At 45.0% G+C, this 15,538-nt stretch overlaps 1 protein-coding gene across 1 annotated transcript in view; it reads right to left on the bottom strand.

The window, feature by feature from the left end:
- Positions 1 to 306: 306 nt before the first annotated feature.
- Positions 307 to 15,538, bottom strand: part of KIF25 (kinesin family member 25) — a gene marked incomplete at its 5' end in the record, with an annotated part of 29,973 nt that continues 14,741 nt past the window's right edge. Inside the window, 6 exons of the mRNA XM_010157303.1 lie at positions 307 to 464; positions 1,659 to 1,814; positions 4,295 to 4,492; positions 6,981 to 7,132; positions 11,649 to 11,825; positions 12,920 to 13,069. Coding sequence (XP_010155605.1) covers positions 307 to 464; positions 1,659 to 1,814; positions 4,295 to 4,492; positions 6,981 to 7,132; positions 11,649 to 11,825; positions 12,920 to 13,069 — 991 coding nt within the window. The remainder of the gene's footprint in view (positions 465 to 1,658; positions 1,815 to 4,294; positions 4,493 to 6,980; positions 7,133 to 11,648; positions 11,826 to 12,919; positions 13,070 to 15,538) is intronic.

Here is a 15,538-nt window from a genome sequence, read left to right as displayed (position 1 = left end):
CTCTGTTGACTTAGTTCTACTTGCCCAAGGGAAACACATCACCAAAACCATGTCTTGAAGTAACTTTCCTAAAAAAGCCTGATTTATTCCAGTGCCGTTCCACCATGGCTGGTAGCTGTTGGCAATACTTGGCTGCTATCTTTGGAGAAAGCACATTATCAGCAGGTTTATGGCTTACTAATGCCATGTTGAGGATTGTTTATTTTATCTGGCAGTTGATATCGAAAAGAATGGCTTTAGGACAACAATATACATTTCAGTCTGAGGAACTCATTAATAATACTTTAATCCACAGGAGTCTTAGGTTTATTTTGCTTTACTCTGCACTGGGAAATTTCTTTTCTTGACTTGTCCTCTCTGAACTTGCCGAGCACGAGTTCCAAATCCCAGAGACTGCATCGATTCTGTCAAGTACTTCTGGTCAGGAGAGATGCACAGCATCACCAACAGCTTAGCATCACCTCCTGAAAGCAGGAAAAAGACAAAACATACTCATGTACCTCATTATTTTCAGTGAGTTACACACTGGTGACGGATCGATGGATGCAGCAACGAGCATAGGCTACCACTGCTCTTATGAAGCAGAAGACTGTACGTGAAGAGGGCCACTGAAACCAGACAGCTCCTTCAGGGGAAGTCCTTCTAGTCCTTCTAGTGTCCTTCATCAGGCACTCTGCTCATACATGATGGGTCTGGGGCTTCATTAAGCTTTGCCAAATGTTTCTAAATTCGGGGTGATGGCAACGTGGCTTATTTGGGTGACGATAAAGCAAACAGAATTACTAGAAGTTCAGAAGAAGTCATTAAACAAAGATATTGCCACCTTCTACTCTGCACCTGAACAGCGTCACCCAGGTCATGCCCCAGGCATGGTTAAAAGCAAGCTCAGTGCCAATATACCAGAGGTCCTAAACTCACTTCTTTCTTTGGCTTTCCTTTTTCACAGTGGAAACTCCAGCGTGAGGTGAAATTCATAGTTCCATCAAAAGTTAATAGTCTTGATTAACTAACATTATTAAACTCCAGAGACTAAAGAATTAAACTTAATTAAAAAAAACTCCGAAGAACAGTTACCTCAGTCACTGCCAATGCCTTGAACTGGGGACTAAAGGGCTGGTGCTTTCTGGCTGAAGAAAAATGGACAAATATACTGTATGGATGGACACAAAACTGACATCACTGCAAGAATTACACTTGCTTTGAAACTACTTCTGCACAGATGAGGAGCTAGAGTGACCCAAACACAAAAGGAGTTGTAGCACGGTACCGTGCATGTGTTCTGTCTCCCTTCTTTGTCTTGCTGCTGCAGGGCGAGTGTTAAGGAATGTGTAAACATGTGACTACACCCTGTAGTACTGAAGATTGAAGCTTAACTTGTAAACTGTACCTGGCATGAAACACCAGTGAAATGCAATTATTACCCTTTACGCGATCCTACTGAAGATATTGTGATTATTCCAAGTGTATTCCTAAACTCAGCCTTGGAAACAGCAAGGCTTACCCAAATTCGTGAGGAGTTCAGAACTCTCAGTGTGTCCTGACACTGCTCCAAAGCCAGAGTCTTTGAAGACCATCCTCTAGTTTTACCCAGCGAAGGAAGGGAGAGATTGGGAAAAAGAAATCTATGTTGTTAAACAAAAGTCAGGATGATCCCTCACCTACGGAGTCCTGAAGCAGGTGGGTAAGTTTGCTGTTTCGATAGGGTACGTGAGATCGCTGCTCTGCTATTGCTCCAAGAACGTCGGCTAGGGCAGACAAGCTGCGGTTGATAAACGATGTCTCTCTCAGCGCTGCCCCCGTCACGCCAGACATACCTGGTGCAGCAGGGAAGAAGGCAACAGTCAGACTAAGCAAAGCCGCTTCCATCGTAATTGCGAAAAATGGTAGCACCTGCTTTTGACCACAAATTCTGAACTGTGACTTCCATCCAGTCCCCCCACGGCAAAAGTAAGATGCAGTGATTGTTTACTCCAGACTGCCAATACGTTGTTCAGCACTTTGACCCTTGGAAGGAAAGTTCCAGAAGGTTCAGTGCCTGCAGTGGGCCTGAAGCATCTCGTGCTGAGCTCTTCAGCTGCGCAAGGCATCTTGGCGCTGGGTGTGTTACGCGGCTGAAAAAGCGGCAACATGTTAAGATCAGACAAGACGGTTAACTGCCCCATCTGTACCCCCTAGGAAGAACAGGAGCAACGCTGATGGCACGAGCTGCAGAAACAAAAGCATGAGGGTTTGTGTTCACCAAGGTCTGTGAGGTTCTGTTCTTTTGGTACGACTTGCTGTAAGGGGACTGATAACGGGAAAACCACGGCCAGCATGGCGGTGTGTAGCTACGCTGCCCTAGAGCGACGCTGGAGAGGTTTGGCCTACGAATCAAGCTGCACCCACTGCAAGAGGTGCTGCAGGCTCAACTCTGTGATCAGTCTGGGTGAGTGTGCAGCTAGGAGTAATTAATTCCTCCTGTCCCTTCCTTTGCCATTCAGGGAAGAGAAACTTGCTATTACCTTTTAGCATCGTATTATTCAAATTCTGCCTTTCTCCGGGATAGTGAGTGAGCTACAGTTGCATCTGCAACCAGTTCCCATACGCAGCGTGTGATCTGTGCTAGGCAGAGCTGGCGGTAACGGGATGGTCGGGGGGGCCGACAGTTTCCGCAACTGCCTTCCATCCTACCCCTAGAGAGGCAAAGAGGCTGTACAGAGAGAGGCTAGGCATCCTGTTTTCCCTCCAGGCCAGGATTTTCCCAACTGGGAGAACAAGAGAAGTGTGTTCAAGAGGGAGGTGTGAAAAGGCACAGGATAAGACCACAGATGCCTGGACAACGAGGGCTGGAGAAACGTGCCAGTGGGAGAGGATGGGGCTGGAAGGGTAGCGTCTCTTTGCAGAGAGTCACGGGGCAAACCATATTGAAAGACCCTGTGCAGGGTGTCAGTGATCTGAGCTGGGATGTATCTCAGACCAACTGTGCTGGGGTCTGTCTACAGCCATCCCCAGCTGCTTCTGTAGCCAGTGAAGGTGGGCTCCCGAGACAGCGGGTATCACCCTAAAGCAGAACGCTGCACGCAGGTGAGGGGGTACACGTTTAAGCTGCCAATTATCTACATTCAGTCAGACAAACTTCCACAAAGCATCTAGATGGATTTTTAAACTGAAACCTAAAAGAGACCACTTAGCAAATGCTGTGAACGGTCCGGGATGGCTGCGGAGCTAACAAGGCAGAGGCTGGCGTACATTTAAAGTGTGCCAAACTGCCTGCTACTGCTGCCCACTTAGATTTGGTCTCATTTGAAACCAATTACAAGTTAACAGCTGCCCCCCATTTGTGTGATTTACGGTTATCAGAGTAAGCCGGTGGCACACGTCTCCAAATCTCCGCCAGCGCAGCTGAGGGCAGAGGTCAGCGTGCTGTGCGTGCCGGGCTGCACCTAACAGAGGTGAGAGCAGTTCTGCTGGGCTTCACTGGAGGATCTGGCCCGCCGAGCCCCAGACAAAGTAAACGCTTGTCCTGGTTGAACCGAGGGAACAAACACACACACTATTGCTCAATTACGTGTTTACCGAGCAGTTTCCAGCACTTGGAGCAAATGAAAAAAAACCATAAATGTATTATATTAGAATTCTCTGTAGAAAAAAAGTTTAACAGTGAGCAGCAGCAAGAATTTTTGGCAGTGAAGTAAAAGACTCTTTCATAATACTGGTTCGGTTTTCAAAACATTATTTCTGGAATGGTACACTTGGCCGCGTGGCTTTTCTGGGTAAGAAAGCTTGTCCTTTAGGAAATAATCAAGTTTTTGAAATTATCATGTGCATGGGGAGGGGAGGGGGGAAATGCTTTGAAGAAACAATGAAAACAGTATTATCTTTTCAACACTAACTTCCTCCAAGACTTTTTCCACAATAAGGCAGAAAAACCTGCACGTGGTAATATCAATTACTACAGGTATTTGTAATATTTAAATAATTTATGCACTTTAAACATTTCTGTGCAAAGACATGCTAATTTTCAGAGCAGAAAAACAGGCCTGATAAAACCAGTCTGAACAAACAATATACCTATGATACGGGTAACCGCCCTGGGCTTATTTTAAGCTTACGCAGTCAGATTTTCTGCTAAACTGTACCAGTGTAAAACTGGAACAGTCAGGCCCACAAATATTGTTTATGTCAGGCTCTGTGGGCTCAAATCGCGCCCGGTATGAAAGCAGGGTAGCACGTATCCCTGCATAAAGAGAGAAAGGTGACCATTGTAACCCAGGTCTGGGAGGATCCGTGCCCGTGGGCGCGCACGTTCGCTTACCGACACACTCGCTACCAGCCAGATCCACCAGCTGCAGCCTGGTTTTGGCCTGCTTCAGTTTCTCAGTGGCTTCAGCTTGGGCTGGTGAAGAGGCTCTGGAAGAAGAGGTGGATTTACTGTCTCTCATTTTTTGCGGATAGGTGCAGGAAACCTCTTTGTTTAGTCTCTGAGTGGCTTGTTCATCTTCCCATGCAGGACCTGGTAAGTGGAAAAAGCAAACAAGGTGAACTTCTCACTGACAATGGACATTGAGATGGAGAAAAATGGGGCATCATCAGGGGAAGTACAACATCTGCTGGTTTAGGTTCTTCTGACAGAAGCAACATGCAAGTCAGAGCCTGAATGACCGTTTCTATCTTATTTAAGGTTTTGTTCATCCAACCAATCCCAGCGGTTGGTGACAAGACTCGGGTGTAGGTTCTGTTGTATCTAATAACCCAGTTGCTCACAATTCTACGTGGAAAACAAGAAATAGGAATCCAGTATGGACTTTAAAGCGCATTTTTTCACGTTTTAGACTGACTGCAACCAAAGAGAGATTTTGAATGCCTGGGAGCAGTAAGCTCTGAAGTCTGTTTCTATGTATTTGACACATCACCTGCTGGTGCTCTGGAAAAAAACCCATAACTTTCATCCTGCCTCTTCCGTTCTGTCCCCTCTAGTCTTCCTTCAGCCCCCGCATGCCACTGCTGCATCTCCACATGATGAGCTACTAACCTCAACAGCATTACTCCCACTTGTTCAGGTGGGTTACCTACTATCCCTAGTAGTTCTGTAGCTGCACTAGACTGCCTCATATCCCTCCTCTTCCTCGGCAGCAGCATCTGGTTCTTGCTCTCTGCTGGGAAGGAAGAGGAAGACAGATTCTCTGGGAAAGCTGCTCTGACATCAGCTTAGCAGGAGTACACACAAAAGGGCTTTCCTAAAGCAGTTTTGCTTGTTTTCTTCCGTGTTTTGGTTTCCATCCATTTCTCTCTCTCTCTCTGAAAGACACAAAGGAATAAAAGGCACACGCTCTGCTACAGGTAATGGAGACAACAGTCCCCTTGGGGACTTAGAGAGTCTCGTTGTAACAGTACAAAGTTCCCAGCTGCAAAACCTGAGTAAGGAACAGAATGAATTGGGTTGCAGAACTCAGCACCTCTCCCAGCCAGGCTGTTGCTAAAACCTGAGCTAGCTGTTCACAGTGTAGATGGAGCAGCTGCGTTGGTGTACACAGAATAAATGGCTTCAGGCCATACAGTGTAAAAATAAGCATTCTTGCTGCTCCTCAGTGTGAGACAAGGAAATTAAGAAACTGCCTTCCTCAAACAGCAGATATTACTGAAACAAAATGCTAAAAGACCTTACTCAAAACTGAAAAAGCACTGGCTTGTCAGCCCTGGCTTTACGCGCAGAACTCATCACCGCCTTTACAACCTTTTATTTGGTGACTTAGGTCTCTGCTGTGGAGATATTTGACAATTACACCTGGCTTTTAAATCAGGAATTTCTGCTTCTAAACAAGGCAGAATGTGCCGCCACGCAAACAGTGAAGGCCTGTTTGCAGTGCTGCTCTACCCCCCCGATACTCCGCATCTTCACCCACGCGCTACGAGCCGAAAGCCTGAGCCTCCGCTGAGCGTAACCGAGACGTTGCTAGGGAGCTTTCCCGCTGGGCAGCGTGGCGCAGCAGGGCGGCTGCACTTCGGAGTGGCACAGGGAAGTCCGGACTGGGCAAGACAGCTGGCGTGCTGACAGCGCAAACGCTGTGTTTTGAAAAGTAACGTCTGGCTGGCTGACAAGGATCTGGAACCGGCTAGAGCTGACACCTGGAATGCTGGAGCTGCCATTTGTGAAGGACCTGTGTCTTTTGGCAGGGCCCACAGGTAGGCGAGGGCACTGCGTGTTCTGTTCTGCTAACACTGTCGGTTTAGTTTCTGACAGCAATCTAAGGGGAAAAATGTTAAATATGTTCCACTTTCTAAACCCGTATTGTTGTTGCAGAGTATGAAGGAGGTGGGCCACAGCACGGGAAGCGGAGAGCCTAATGACAACACGAGCAAAAGAAAACAAAGTTAACCCCCAAAAGCTGAAGTTATTCCTAGAGCAATAAACTAGTAAGTCTTGGTGGGGTAATGAAAAGTAGAAATATGGGGTTTGCCATAGTAAATAACTACGCTGTCTCTTCCTTCAGTGGCCTATTATTAACAGTTCAAGACACTGAATTTGATGGATGTTTTGGCAAGGCAACCGGTTAAAAAAAAAGGTAATTATTTCTCACCCAAAACGATATGATGATCCCTAAAACGCATGGTTAGATTTATCACAAATTTAGCATGAGTGATTACGTGATACATCATACAAAGTGATTTAACTACTGTATCTGTCTACCTTATTGATACATTATCTTATACCTTATCTTATAACTTACTGATAAAATTTAATTCATTAATTATTTCATGCTATAAAAGTTCAAGAACTGTAAGTCAAGACGTAAAGAAAAGTGAAAGTTTCACTATCATTCAGGCATCAAACTGGTCTGTTATTTAAGAAAGTATGCCAAAGTTAAACAATGGAAAAAAATGGAAGGAATGTATTAAACATCGGAAAAAGGAGGACAAAACAATATGGAAATCTCCCAATCCACAGACGGGTTGTCAAAAAGCGACTGGCTCAGGATGTATGTTAGTAACATCCTACTTACCGGAGTTATCTCCGGAGACGAGTGTGGTTATGGTCAGTGTAACTATCAGGTGAGAACGAGAGGAATGAGCGTGCACCAGTGTTGGGTGCCTGACTCTCAGCTGTAGACCTTTGTTGACAAGATGCAAAAATTCAGACGCATTTTCAACAGTCCTAGGAAGTAAAGGAACAAGCGGAAGATTTAATGGCCCCACAGTAAAAAAAAAAAAAAAAAAAAATCACACGAGGCAGCTGACAACTCAGACGCGAATCTAAGCATTTCCACTTCCTCGCTCTTCTAATGTCTTATAGTCATCTCAGGCTTGAGCTGCACAAACGACTGTATATACAACAACTTTTCAGGTGGGATATAGGCCAAGATGAAAATTCAAGACAAAAGCTGTGAGGTAGTACTGAGAGGGCTGGAGAAGTGGCCTGCCAGCCTGGCAGGTCTATAGGTACTGCAGCTCAGCTCTAGAACCGACTGAAGTTCCTACACCTCTACTTTGGAAGAAAAGACACAGGTCTGTAGACCGTTTTATCTGGTACTATCGGTTTTCTTTCTCAGTTAAAGAAAATACGGCAAATGCGACCAATCAAAGGACAAAAATCTAACACAGAAAGTGAAATAGACTGATTGGGTAACGAAAAAACCCACTGTGATTTCCCCCAGGTTTGCAATGTTTCAAACGAACGAGGTAAGACTGCCTACCCTTTCCTTTCGCTGCTTTGCCTTCTTCAATAGTCACTCAAGTTACCTCACCTAAACATTAGTTTGTAGCTGGGGGTAGAAATTATTATGGCTGCATATGACTGCCTGGTCACCGAATGGCCTGTAACACCAGAACCATCAACAACTCTCCTTACGGCCTTGGTCCGATAGCGCTGCAGTTGGCAAAAGCAAGAATGCGATAAAAGGGCAAGGCCTTCGTGACACAGACTGGGCGGATTTCGGCAAAAGTCACACTGGGCACAGACGTACCTTACGCTAAGAGCTGCCATGCTCCAGGAGTCTGGAGCCAAGAGAGCTATACCCAGCTGAAACAACTCCCTCTGCAAATAAGGCCAGGGCACGTGAAGAAGAGAAAAACACCTAGTCACACCATGGTTATAGACACCTAAGCAGCTCCCTGGGTAACCAGGGCTGCAGGAGCCCTTATCCCTATAGCCTTCGCCTGTCACTCCTGAGCCGTGCACGCTGGCCTCCCCTCTACCGTCTCTGCCTCTCTGCATCCACTGGTGGTGTCTCCCTGGTTGTTGGTCCTGGCACCAGCAAGGAAGCAGTGGTGCCAGCTCCTGCTGTCAAAGGCAGTTGCCTCAGCCCACGGAGGCAGATCTTGCCTTCCTGGGGTTTGAACTGCATCTTCCAATAGCTGGTGAGCCAGGACTGGGTGGCAGGAGAGGCAAGCAGCCTTCAGAGGAGGTAGCCACAGGCAAGCGGCTCCTGCAAGGTGCCCCTGTGCTCTGCAAGGGGTCCGAGCTGCAAGCTGCGGTCCTCTAGCTTGTGTTTGCACAAGGTAGGCCTCAGGGTGAGCCGTCAGCGCCGGTCGCCTCCTGGGAGACTGCAGCCAGCGTTGGAGGTAAGAGACTCCCGCAGCCCCAGTGCTGCAGGCTGGGCACAGCAGCTATCAGCAGGGCTGACAGCAATCACTCTTCAGTACAATCCCGATGACTTTATCCTGCTGTACGTACCGCACGTTCCAGGACCCGATTCTGCAAACAGCAGCCCTGTTGTGGTCAGGTTAAAAATTTGATGCTGAATGTTCTCCAAAGCCAACCAAGCCATAAAAGAAGAAAGAGACTGAGGTTTTTGTGATTCAGTAAGAGGTACATGTTAGCAGGAAAGAGACTACTGTACGTTAATGGATATATGGAGAAGGCAACGAGACCCAGCAGGCCAATATATTCTAGATGAAATATTATCACAAATGATGATGTGTTTTTATTCAAAGCACCAGCCATTTACTTTAGATTTTGGGCAGCTGGGTGGCCTCATTCGATGATTCCCTTGCTTTGTTTGGATTTGCTTTTTCTTATTAACCTTTCTGTGTAATTATTAATATAACCTGTTTATGAATTGGACTTCTTTCACTGCTTGCATTGTAATTGAGACACAAGTCCATATTCTTATTTATATTTGCATTAGAATTGAGTATTTATCAATTGAGATAAGTGGGTTTTAAGAGGTGCTTAGTTCAAGGCGCCAGGTTCCTTTACCATAAATTAAAATTTACAGAAATAAACAGAGCAGCCATTTTATTAACTAGAAGAACAAATGAAACCTTATGGCAGCTGCTAGTTCTTTCTGTGGCACAAGTCCAGCTACATCCCACCCTTCCCTTTCCCAAAGCCTAGGAAAAGAGAGGAGTCACCCACTAACTATGCAAAGCTCCCTTCGGGAGTAGGCATTTTTCAGGAATGAAAAATAACCAGGCCAGCATCTTGGTTACTGAAATACCATAATTAAAAATTACTTGGAGGTTCTGGTGAAACAGGAAGAAGTCAGCTCCCATCACAGCCACACTATATGCACCCATTTTCATTTTCTAAGTCGTATGGTTCTTCTCTAGTCAAAGGAAAAAGATGAGCTCCTTCCAGAAAGATCCAGCGCACACAGGTGAGGCTCTGCTCCCAACCTCTTCTGCAGGAGTGTTTCATTCCCCTGACAGCAGAGCCTTAACCGGACGCTACAAGGTGGAGTGGAGTCGCAGTTGAGGAAATCCAAGAAGAGAGACTGAAACTCACCAGTCAGCATGAGAGAGATGGGGAGGGCAAAAGGATTCATCACTTGAAGGTCCAGACATTTTTAATTCATTCCATGCTCTTAGGGAGCATGCAGAGGGCAATCAAGGATGCAGAATTTCTCTGGAAATCGTATTTAACCTCCAGACTGCAGAGCAGGCATAGCCCAGACACACAGCATATCCTAGCATACTGCCGTGCCGAGTACTTTTATAAAAGAACGGAGTTACACAGAGCCCATGGTGAAGAAAGCCACTTTAGGGTTTCTCTGGGGTCCCACTTCCCTGTGAGCAGTTCAGTGGCTAGACAATGCAAGCCAATCAACGTGTATAACAAGGTAGAATCCAAGTATGTTTGCACAGCCCTCCAGTACGTTCTTACAGTTTTATCAAGGCTTTCTGGCAACAGCATAAACCCACAAAAACAAACAACTACGCATCTGCTTGTGTGACTCTGTTCCGCAAGGCAGAAATACTGCCTCTTCAGTTATTTCCACTGAGGGTATGTTTTATTTTAACTGGAGGGGGAGGGGGGGGGTTGCTTTACATATCTGACTTCTAATTCCTCCAGGAAAACTAGAGATTAGACCATGACCAGCATTATTATAGAGAAGTGAAGGAAAACATCAAGGTTCCCCCAGAAATGTAAGACATTGTATTATGGTGATCTTTAAGGTCCCTTCCAACCCAAACCATTCTATGATTGTGCTAAATGTTTCAATAGGGCAAGGTGCTTCTTTTCACAAACATTATTTGCCCAAGGAGCAGAACATTTTTTCTAAGTTTTTAGCCCTCTGTGCAGTGCACGAGCAGAAACGTTCCCTTCTGGAATCCATTCCCATGCTGGGTGCTCGCAGGGAGATGATGTCCAGTAGCTTAATTCTGCTAGGTAGCATCACCTCTCTGGTGCCACTAATGCTGCTTACCATAACTTTTCTTGCTAATGTTGATGTAATACTGGCATAAACAACACATCCAATACTAAAATGAAGCATCTGAAACAGATTCACTCTCATTAATGGATGAATTGTTATGAACATGTGATTTTTACCGTCTGATTAGCCAAGGTGTTTCATATATAGCAGGAAAGTGTTACACATTTGCCTTGTATATTACTCATATGACACCAAGAATCATTCCCACGTGTACTAGAACAAGCCTTTGTAATGCTAAGTATGTATAGGAAGACATAAAGCAAACATAGCTGTAGCCTTAAATATCTTAGCTCTCCCTACACCTTCAAGAACTAAATAAGAGCAAATAAGAGTCAAGCCTATCACACAACGATGCTGGGAAGGTATATATCTTAAAACTGAACGGGTAGTAGCTTAGCTAATTCTCAGCTTTTATTTTGAAGGCCCTGGCTTTTCAAGAACTAGGGGTTCAAATGCCAGCGTATCGATTCCACTTTAATGCCTCCAGTTTTGAAAACAGAATACTAAGCAGTGTAAGATTGGTATTTATATTAAAAGATCACTTAAAAGCTTACTCTTTCTGAAGTACATTTAAAACTGTGGCACTCTACAGCTGCTTAAAAATCTACAAGGAGTACATATATTTCCATTACAATCTCTAGATTTTATAATTTGGTAAGACTGAAGGGAAAGTGCCTTGTGACTGGGTTACCCCTTCTTTTTCTACAGCTGAGAAGATGCCCTAGATCCACCAACAAAGAAATACACAGCTGCCTTCAGGCATCCTGGGTGGAAGGTGCTGAACGCAGGAGTATAACCCAAACCAATTGTGCTGCTATGTCTGAGAGTATTCTGACATTTGCAGCCAACCGCAGGCTCACAGACTGGGTTGGTGGAAACAGCCAGAACTGTTCTTTTGCACAGACCCCTTGTTCAGAAGCGATAACTGGTGCCCATAATGCAGGTTTGTGACAGCTACACGCTGCGTTGACACCAGATGGTGGTTGGATGAGAAGGATCAAATCATGTACTCACTCATGCGTCAGCAACGGAACGTCGCTCTTTCCTCCTCGGGTTGTGACAACGTCACGTTTGACGCCAAACACTTTCCCGCAACCGTCTTTGGCCAGGAGATCAAAAATTTCATTATTATACACTTCTACAACAGAAACCTCAACCCAGTAACTTCCTGGTGGCTTTTCTGAAAGAAGCCTGGAGAACAAAAATAGGGAAGAAAAGAAAAAAATAAAGAAAATAGCCAAAAAATGTTGAATTCAAACCCCAAGTGAACAATCTGTAAATAAAATGTCTATTCTTTAATTTTAATCTAATTACAATCTGACAAAAGCACTTATTAAATATCCGCAGCCCTGGCTTTGCCTCATCCACACCCTAATGTTAATCTGAAGACTCAGAATACACTTATACTACATGTGAAGCAGTAAATAAAACTTCATTTTCCAAACCGCTGTGCCAGCTTAAATTGTCTTTCTCCACTAGCCTCCCTCCCTCCCTACCCAAGATTTCTTTTACACCGTTTCTCTGCTGGACATTATTACTGCATCCAGAGCTCAAGCTCAGTGATAAACTCTGGCAGAGTGCAAGCGATGAACAGGCAAGAGATGGGAAACTGCCCAGCTAGGTCTGTAGGAGCTTATCCGTCCACAGCCTCCAAAAATTCATAAATTAAGGGTTTGTCTATTCAGGAGAGTATTTACAGTAATCTGGCACAAAATTGGATGTGGGATTTATCTTATGCTATTTTCCAAAAGAAATAGGCTTATCTGGAAAACCCTTTAACCGCTGTTCTATTATAACATAGGAGGACATCAGTTCAAAACATGTGCTAGATTCAACTAAAAAAACCCCAAAACTAAGAATTCTCAAAGCAAGAACAGATTGTGGTTAAAAAATTTACTATCATCCTTCCTGGGGACTGGGTTCTAATCTGGATCCTCGTCATCTATTCCAACTGTCAATTAGCACATAATTCATAAAGATTATCTTTTGGACTCCCACAACTCCAATGTGTTGAAACACATTCAGAAGTTACTTAGGAGTCTGAAAGACAGATGAACAGATAAGACTGTGCAATCCTGCTGTTTTCTTGGAAAATCAGACTGAGCAGGAGAGAGACGAAGTCTGTATCAAAACTCATATACGGAATGGCAGGTAGAGAAGCTATTAATGATTGTGAAGCTGAAATCTGCACTGAGAAATACATTACAAACATAATTTCATCCCTTCTGTAAAGATTAGTGCTAACTGTTGACTGCCACTGCCACGAGCCTCTATTTAGTTGTTACCTGAACACTTCTTGGGTAGCTCGAGGAATAATTCCAAGTTGTGATTCATCTTCCATGGAGAATGCAAAGTTCTCCCCTAGCTGTGGTCCCAGCATCGTGTAGGTCTTCCCGCTTCCGGTTTGCCCATAAGCCATGATACACACATTGTACCTGAAAATTAAAAGGGTCTTCGTTTATTTTACCGTTACCAAGCGTGTTTGTTAGGTGGCAAGTCAAACCCCAAACAATTTGGGAACACAACCTGGAGCACAAAATAGACACACTACTCCTGTCACTTGCTTTCTGGAGATCTCCCAATCTACCAGAAATTAAAGTACTGCTCGTAACACTGCCTGAACAGATTTTATTTTTTAAGCAGAGCTCCAGAGACGCTTAGCTTGGAATGACCGATGAGGTTAGACCTCCTGTCTGCCCGAATCCCAGCTCACACACTGCTGAGCTGCCCGTCGATCGGCTCCTGCGCCACCGCGGTTTACAGAAGAGCACCGTGAGGTAAACCATCGCTGGGTCTGATGTGCCTTGCAGTGCTGTGCCGCAAACCGCAGCACTAACATCTTAACAGCTGGGAACAGTAAACCCTTCAGCTCTCGTAGCCCTTTTCAGGCAGGCGCATCAGTCGTAGCCCTCAGTCACTGGAAAAGACAAGACAGCCCTAATAGTGAGAGGCACAGATTTTAAACCAAATACATTGGTTCAGTATAAGCATGCACCCAAAAGCTTCTCCGGAATAAAAGTGGTAGGAACTGCTCTGGTATGGACTTGTAGAAGGTGAAAATGTGCATTGTCACTGCAGAGGTACAGGCCCCTATGGAACAGAATTCACCTTCTGGAGACACATAAGATATATCTAGTGAACAGAACTCTGACAATGCCTGTTTCACTGCACTGAAAAGAATAATAAAAAGGTAGACAGCCGCAAGCTCTGCTGTGGATGTCTGTGACCCAGGGATCTGAAGTTAACTGCAGGAATCCTGTGTAAAGCATGTTGCTAACCCAGCCAGAGCAAAGTCAACAGCTTTGGCAAAACAAGCGGGTGGATAAGGATGCATCCAGCCACAGTCCTGCTTGGCACTGGGCACCAGCGCTGTGCTGTGCAGCTGAAGGTTAGTCCCTGCTTGGCTGCTGCAGCACCTCCGTGCTGACCACGGAACTGGGCCAGCAACAACCCTGGGGAGACAGGCAGTTATGCCGACAGGACCGCTCCTTCCCACGAGAGACCTAACGCTAGCAGAACCTCCGTAGGCCGCGAGTGCTTTGCAGTGTGCCGAAATTTCTGCTCTACTGGAGAGTTGCAAGAATGGGCTTGCTCCTGTTCTGCCAGGGAGTAAAATTTCACTGCCTAAGCTATACCTCCTCCGTGGGCAGAGCTGAACAGCTGCTTTTGGTTATCCGATGCTTTTCCTCGTATCAAAAATGTTGTTTCAAGCACATGCCAGCAAATGAACACCCCTCATCCAATTGTTTTAAGTTTAGAGCTTCAAGGCACGAAATACTGATCGTGGCCACTGCACAGAAATACATCTGCAGCAATTTTTTGCATATTAATCATGCTTAGAGGCAATTATTTTCGGAGGATTATTTAGAAAGCTTTCTCTTGCTAGAAAGCAGTGTGGGCTGATAAACAGCACAGAAAATGTCTGGATACCCTTTCTGGGGATGCGAAGCCAAAGTTGCAGTCAGTGAACCTATAGTAGTGAGTTCCCTCCACGTTTCAGGATGCAGAGTATGAACCAGAGGTCTAGTCACAGATTTGATGAAGAGAAGGAGATAGATAAATGTAACTCAAAATAGAGAGCACTGCAGCAAAATGAAATGTGCTAGAAATCAGGGCTGTAAATCTGAAACAAGGGATTTCTCTGTTCACCACTGACCCAACTCTATCGTTTATGTCAGGGAAAGTTTGCACGCAGTAGCTTGCCTTAGGAAAAATGAATTAATGTCTTTTTACAAGTCTCTTGAACTTTTATATGGTCCAGCTCTTCAGCTTTTCCTTAACTGTTACTTGCTAGAAAGTAAGCAAGATGGACAAAACAGTTCTGAGAAGATACAGGTGATATGATTAGACGCTAAGCAGACACGTGCTTGTAGCATTGAAGACGGAGATGCAAATCAGGTATCAATCCGTGATAATTTCCCTGCCAAAGCCCACACAGTAAGCCCAGATGAGCTCAAGCTACCCAAAGCAGCGCTGTATCTCAGTAGGCACAGCAGAGAATGAATTGCTGAGTGATTCAAGAAGACAAGAAGCTGAGTAGTTTATATTTGCCTAGTTCACTTCGTTGGTGTTCTGGTTCCAACATAAGGGTTCCCAGTGGGACAATCTGAAAATTTCGGACTATGATTCCCCTGTGTGCCCTGACATTTCTCCTTCTCCACTCTGCTTCATTTGTTACATTTTTGTTTCAGAAAGTTCTTATTGCCAAGCTAGAATACCAACAGTTTTGTAGTGTTTCCCTCCCAAAAAGAGTGTGGGTGTTCAGTATAGCAAAGTTATGGCTAGGAGAGAACACTGTTAAAGGAAACCAAAGGAGGAGAAATGTATTCTTCTTTAAAATAAATAAACAAGTTTGATTCTTCAGTGCTGTAAAGAAAAGAAATATTATCTTACTCCCCTGCTGG

Source organism: Eurypyga helias, unplaced genomic scaffold (genome assembly GCF_000690775.1).
Source record: "Eurypyga helias isolate BGI_N326 unplaced genomic scaffold, ASM69077v1 scaffold13510, whole genome shotgun sequence".
NCBI classification, from domain to species: domain Eukaryota; kingdom Metazoa; phylum Chordata; class Aves; order Eurypygiformes; family Eurypygidae; genus Eurypyga; species Eurypyga helias.
The sequence above is the reverse complement of the archived record's forward strand: the minus strand, read 5'-3'. Positions and strand labels throughout refer to the sequence as shown.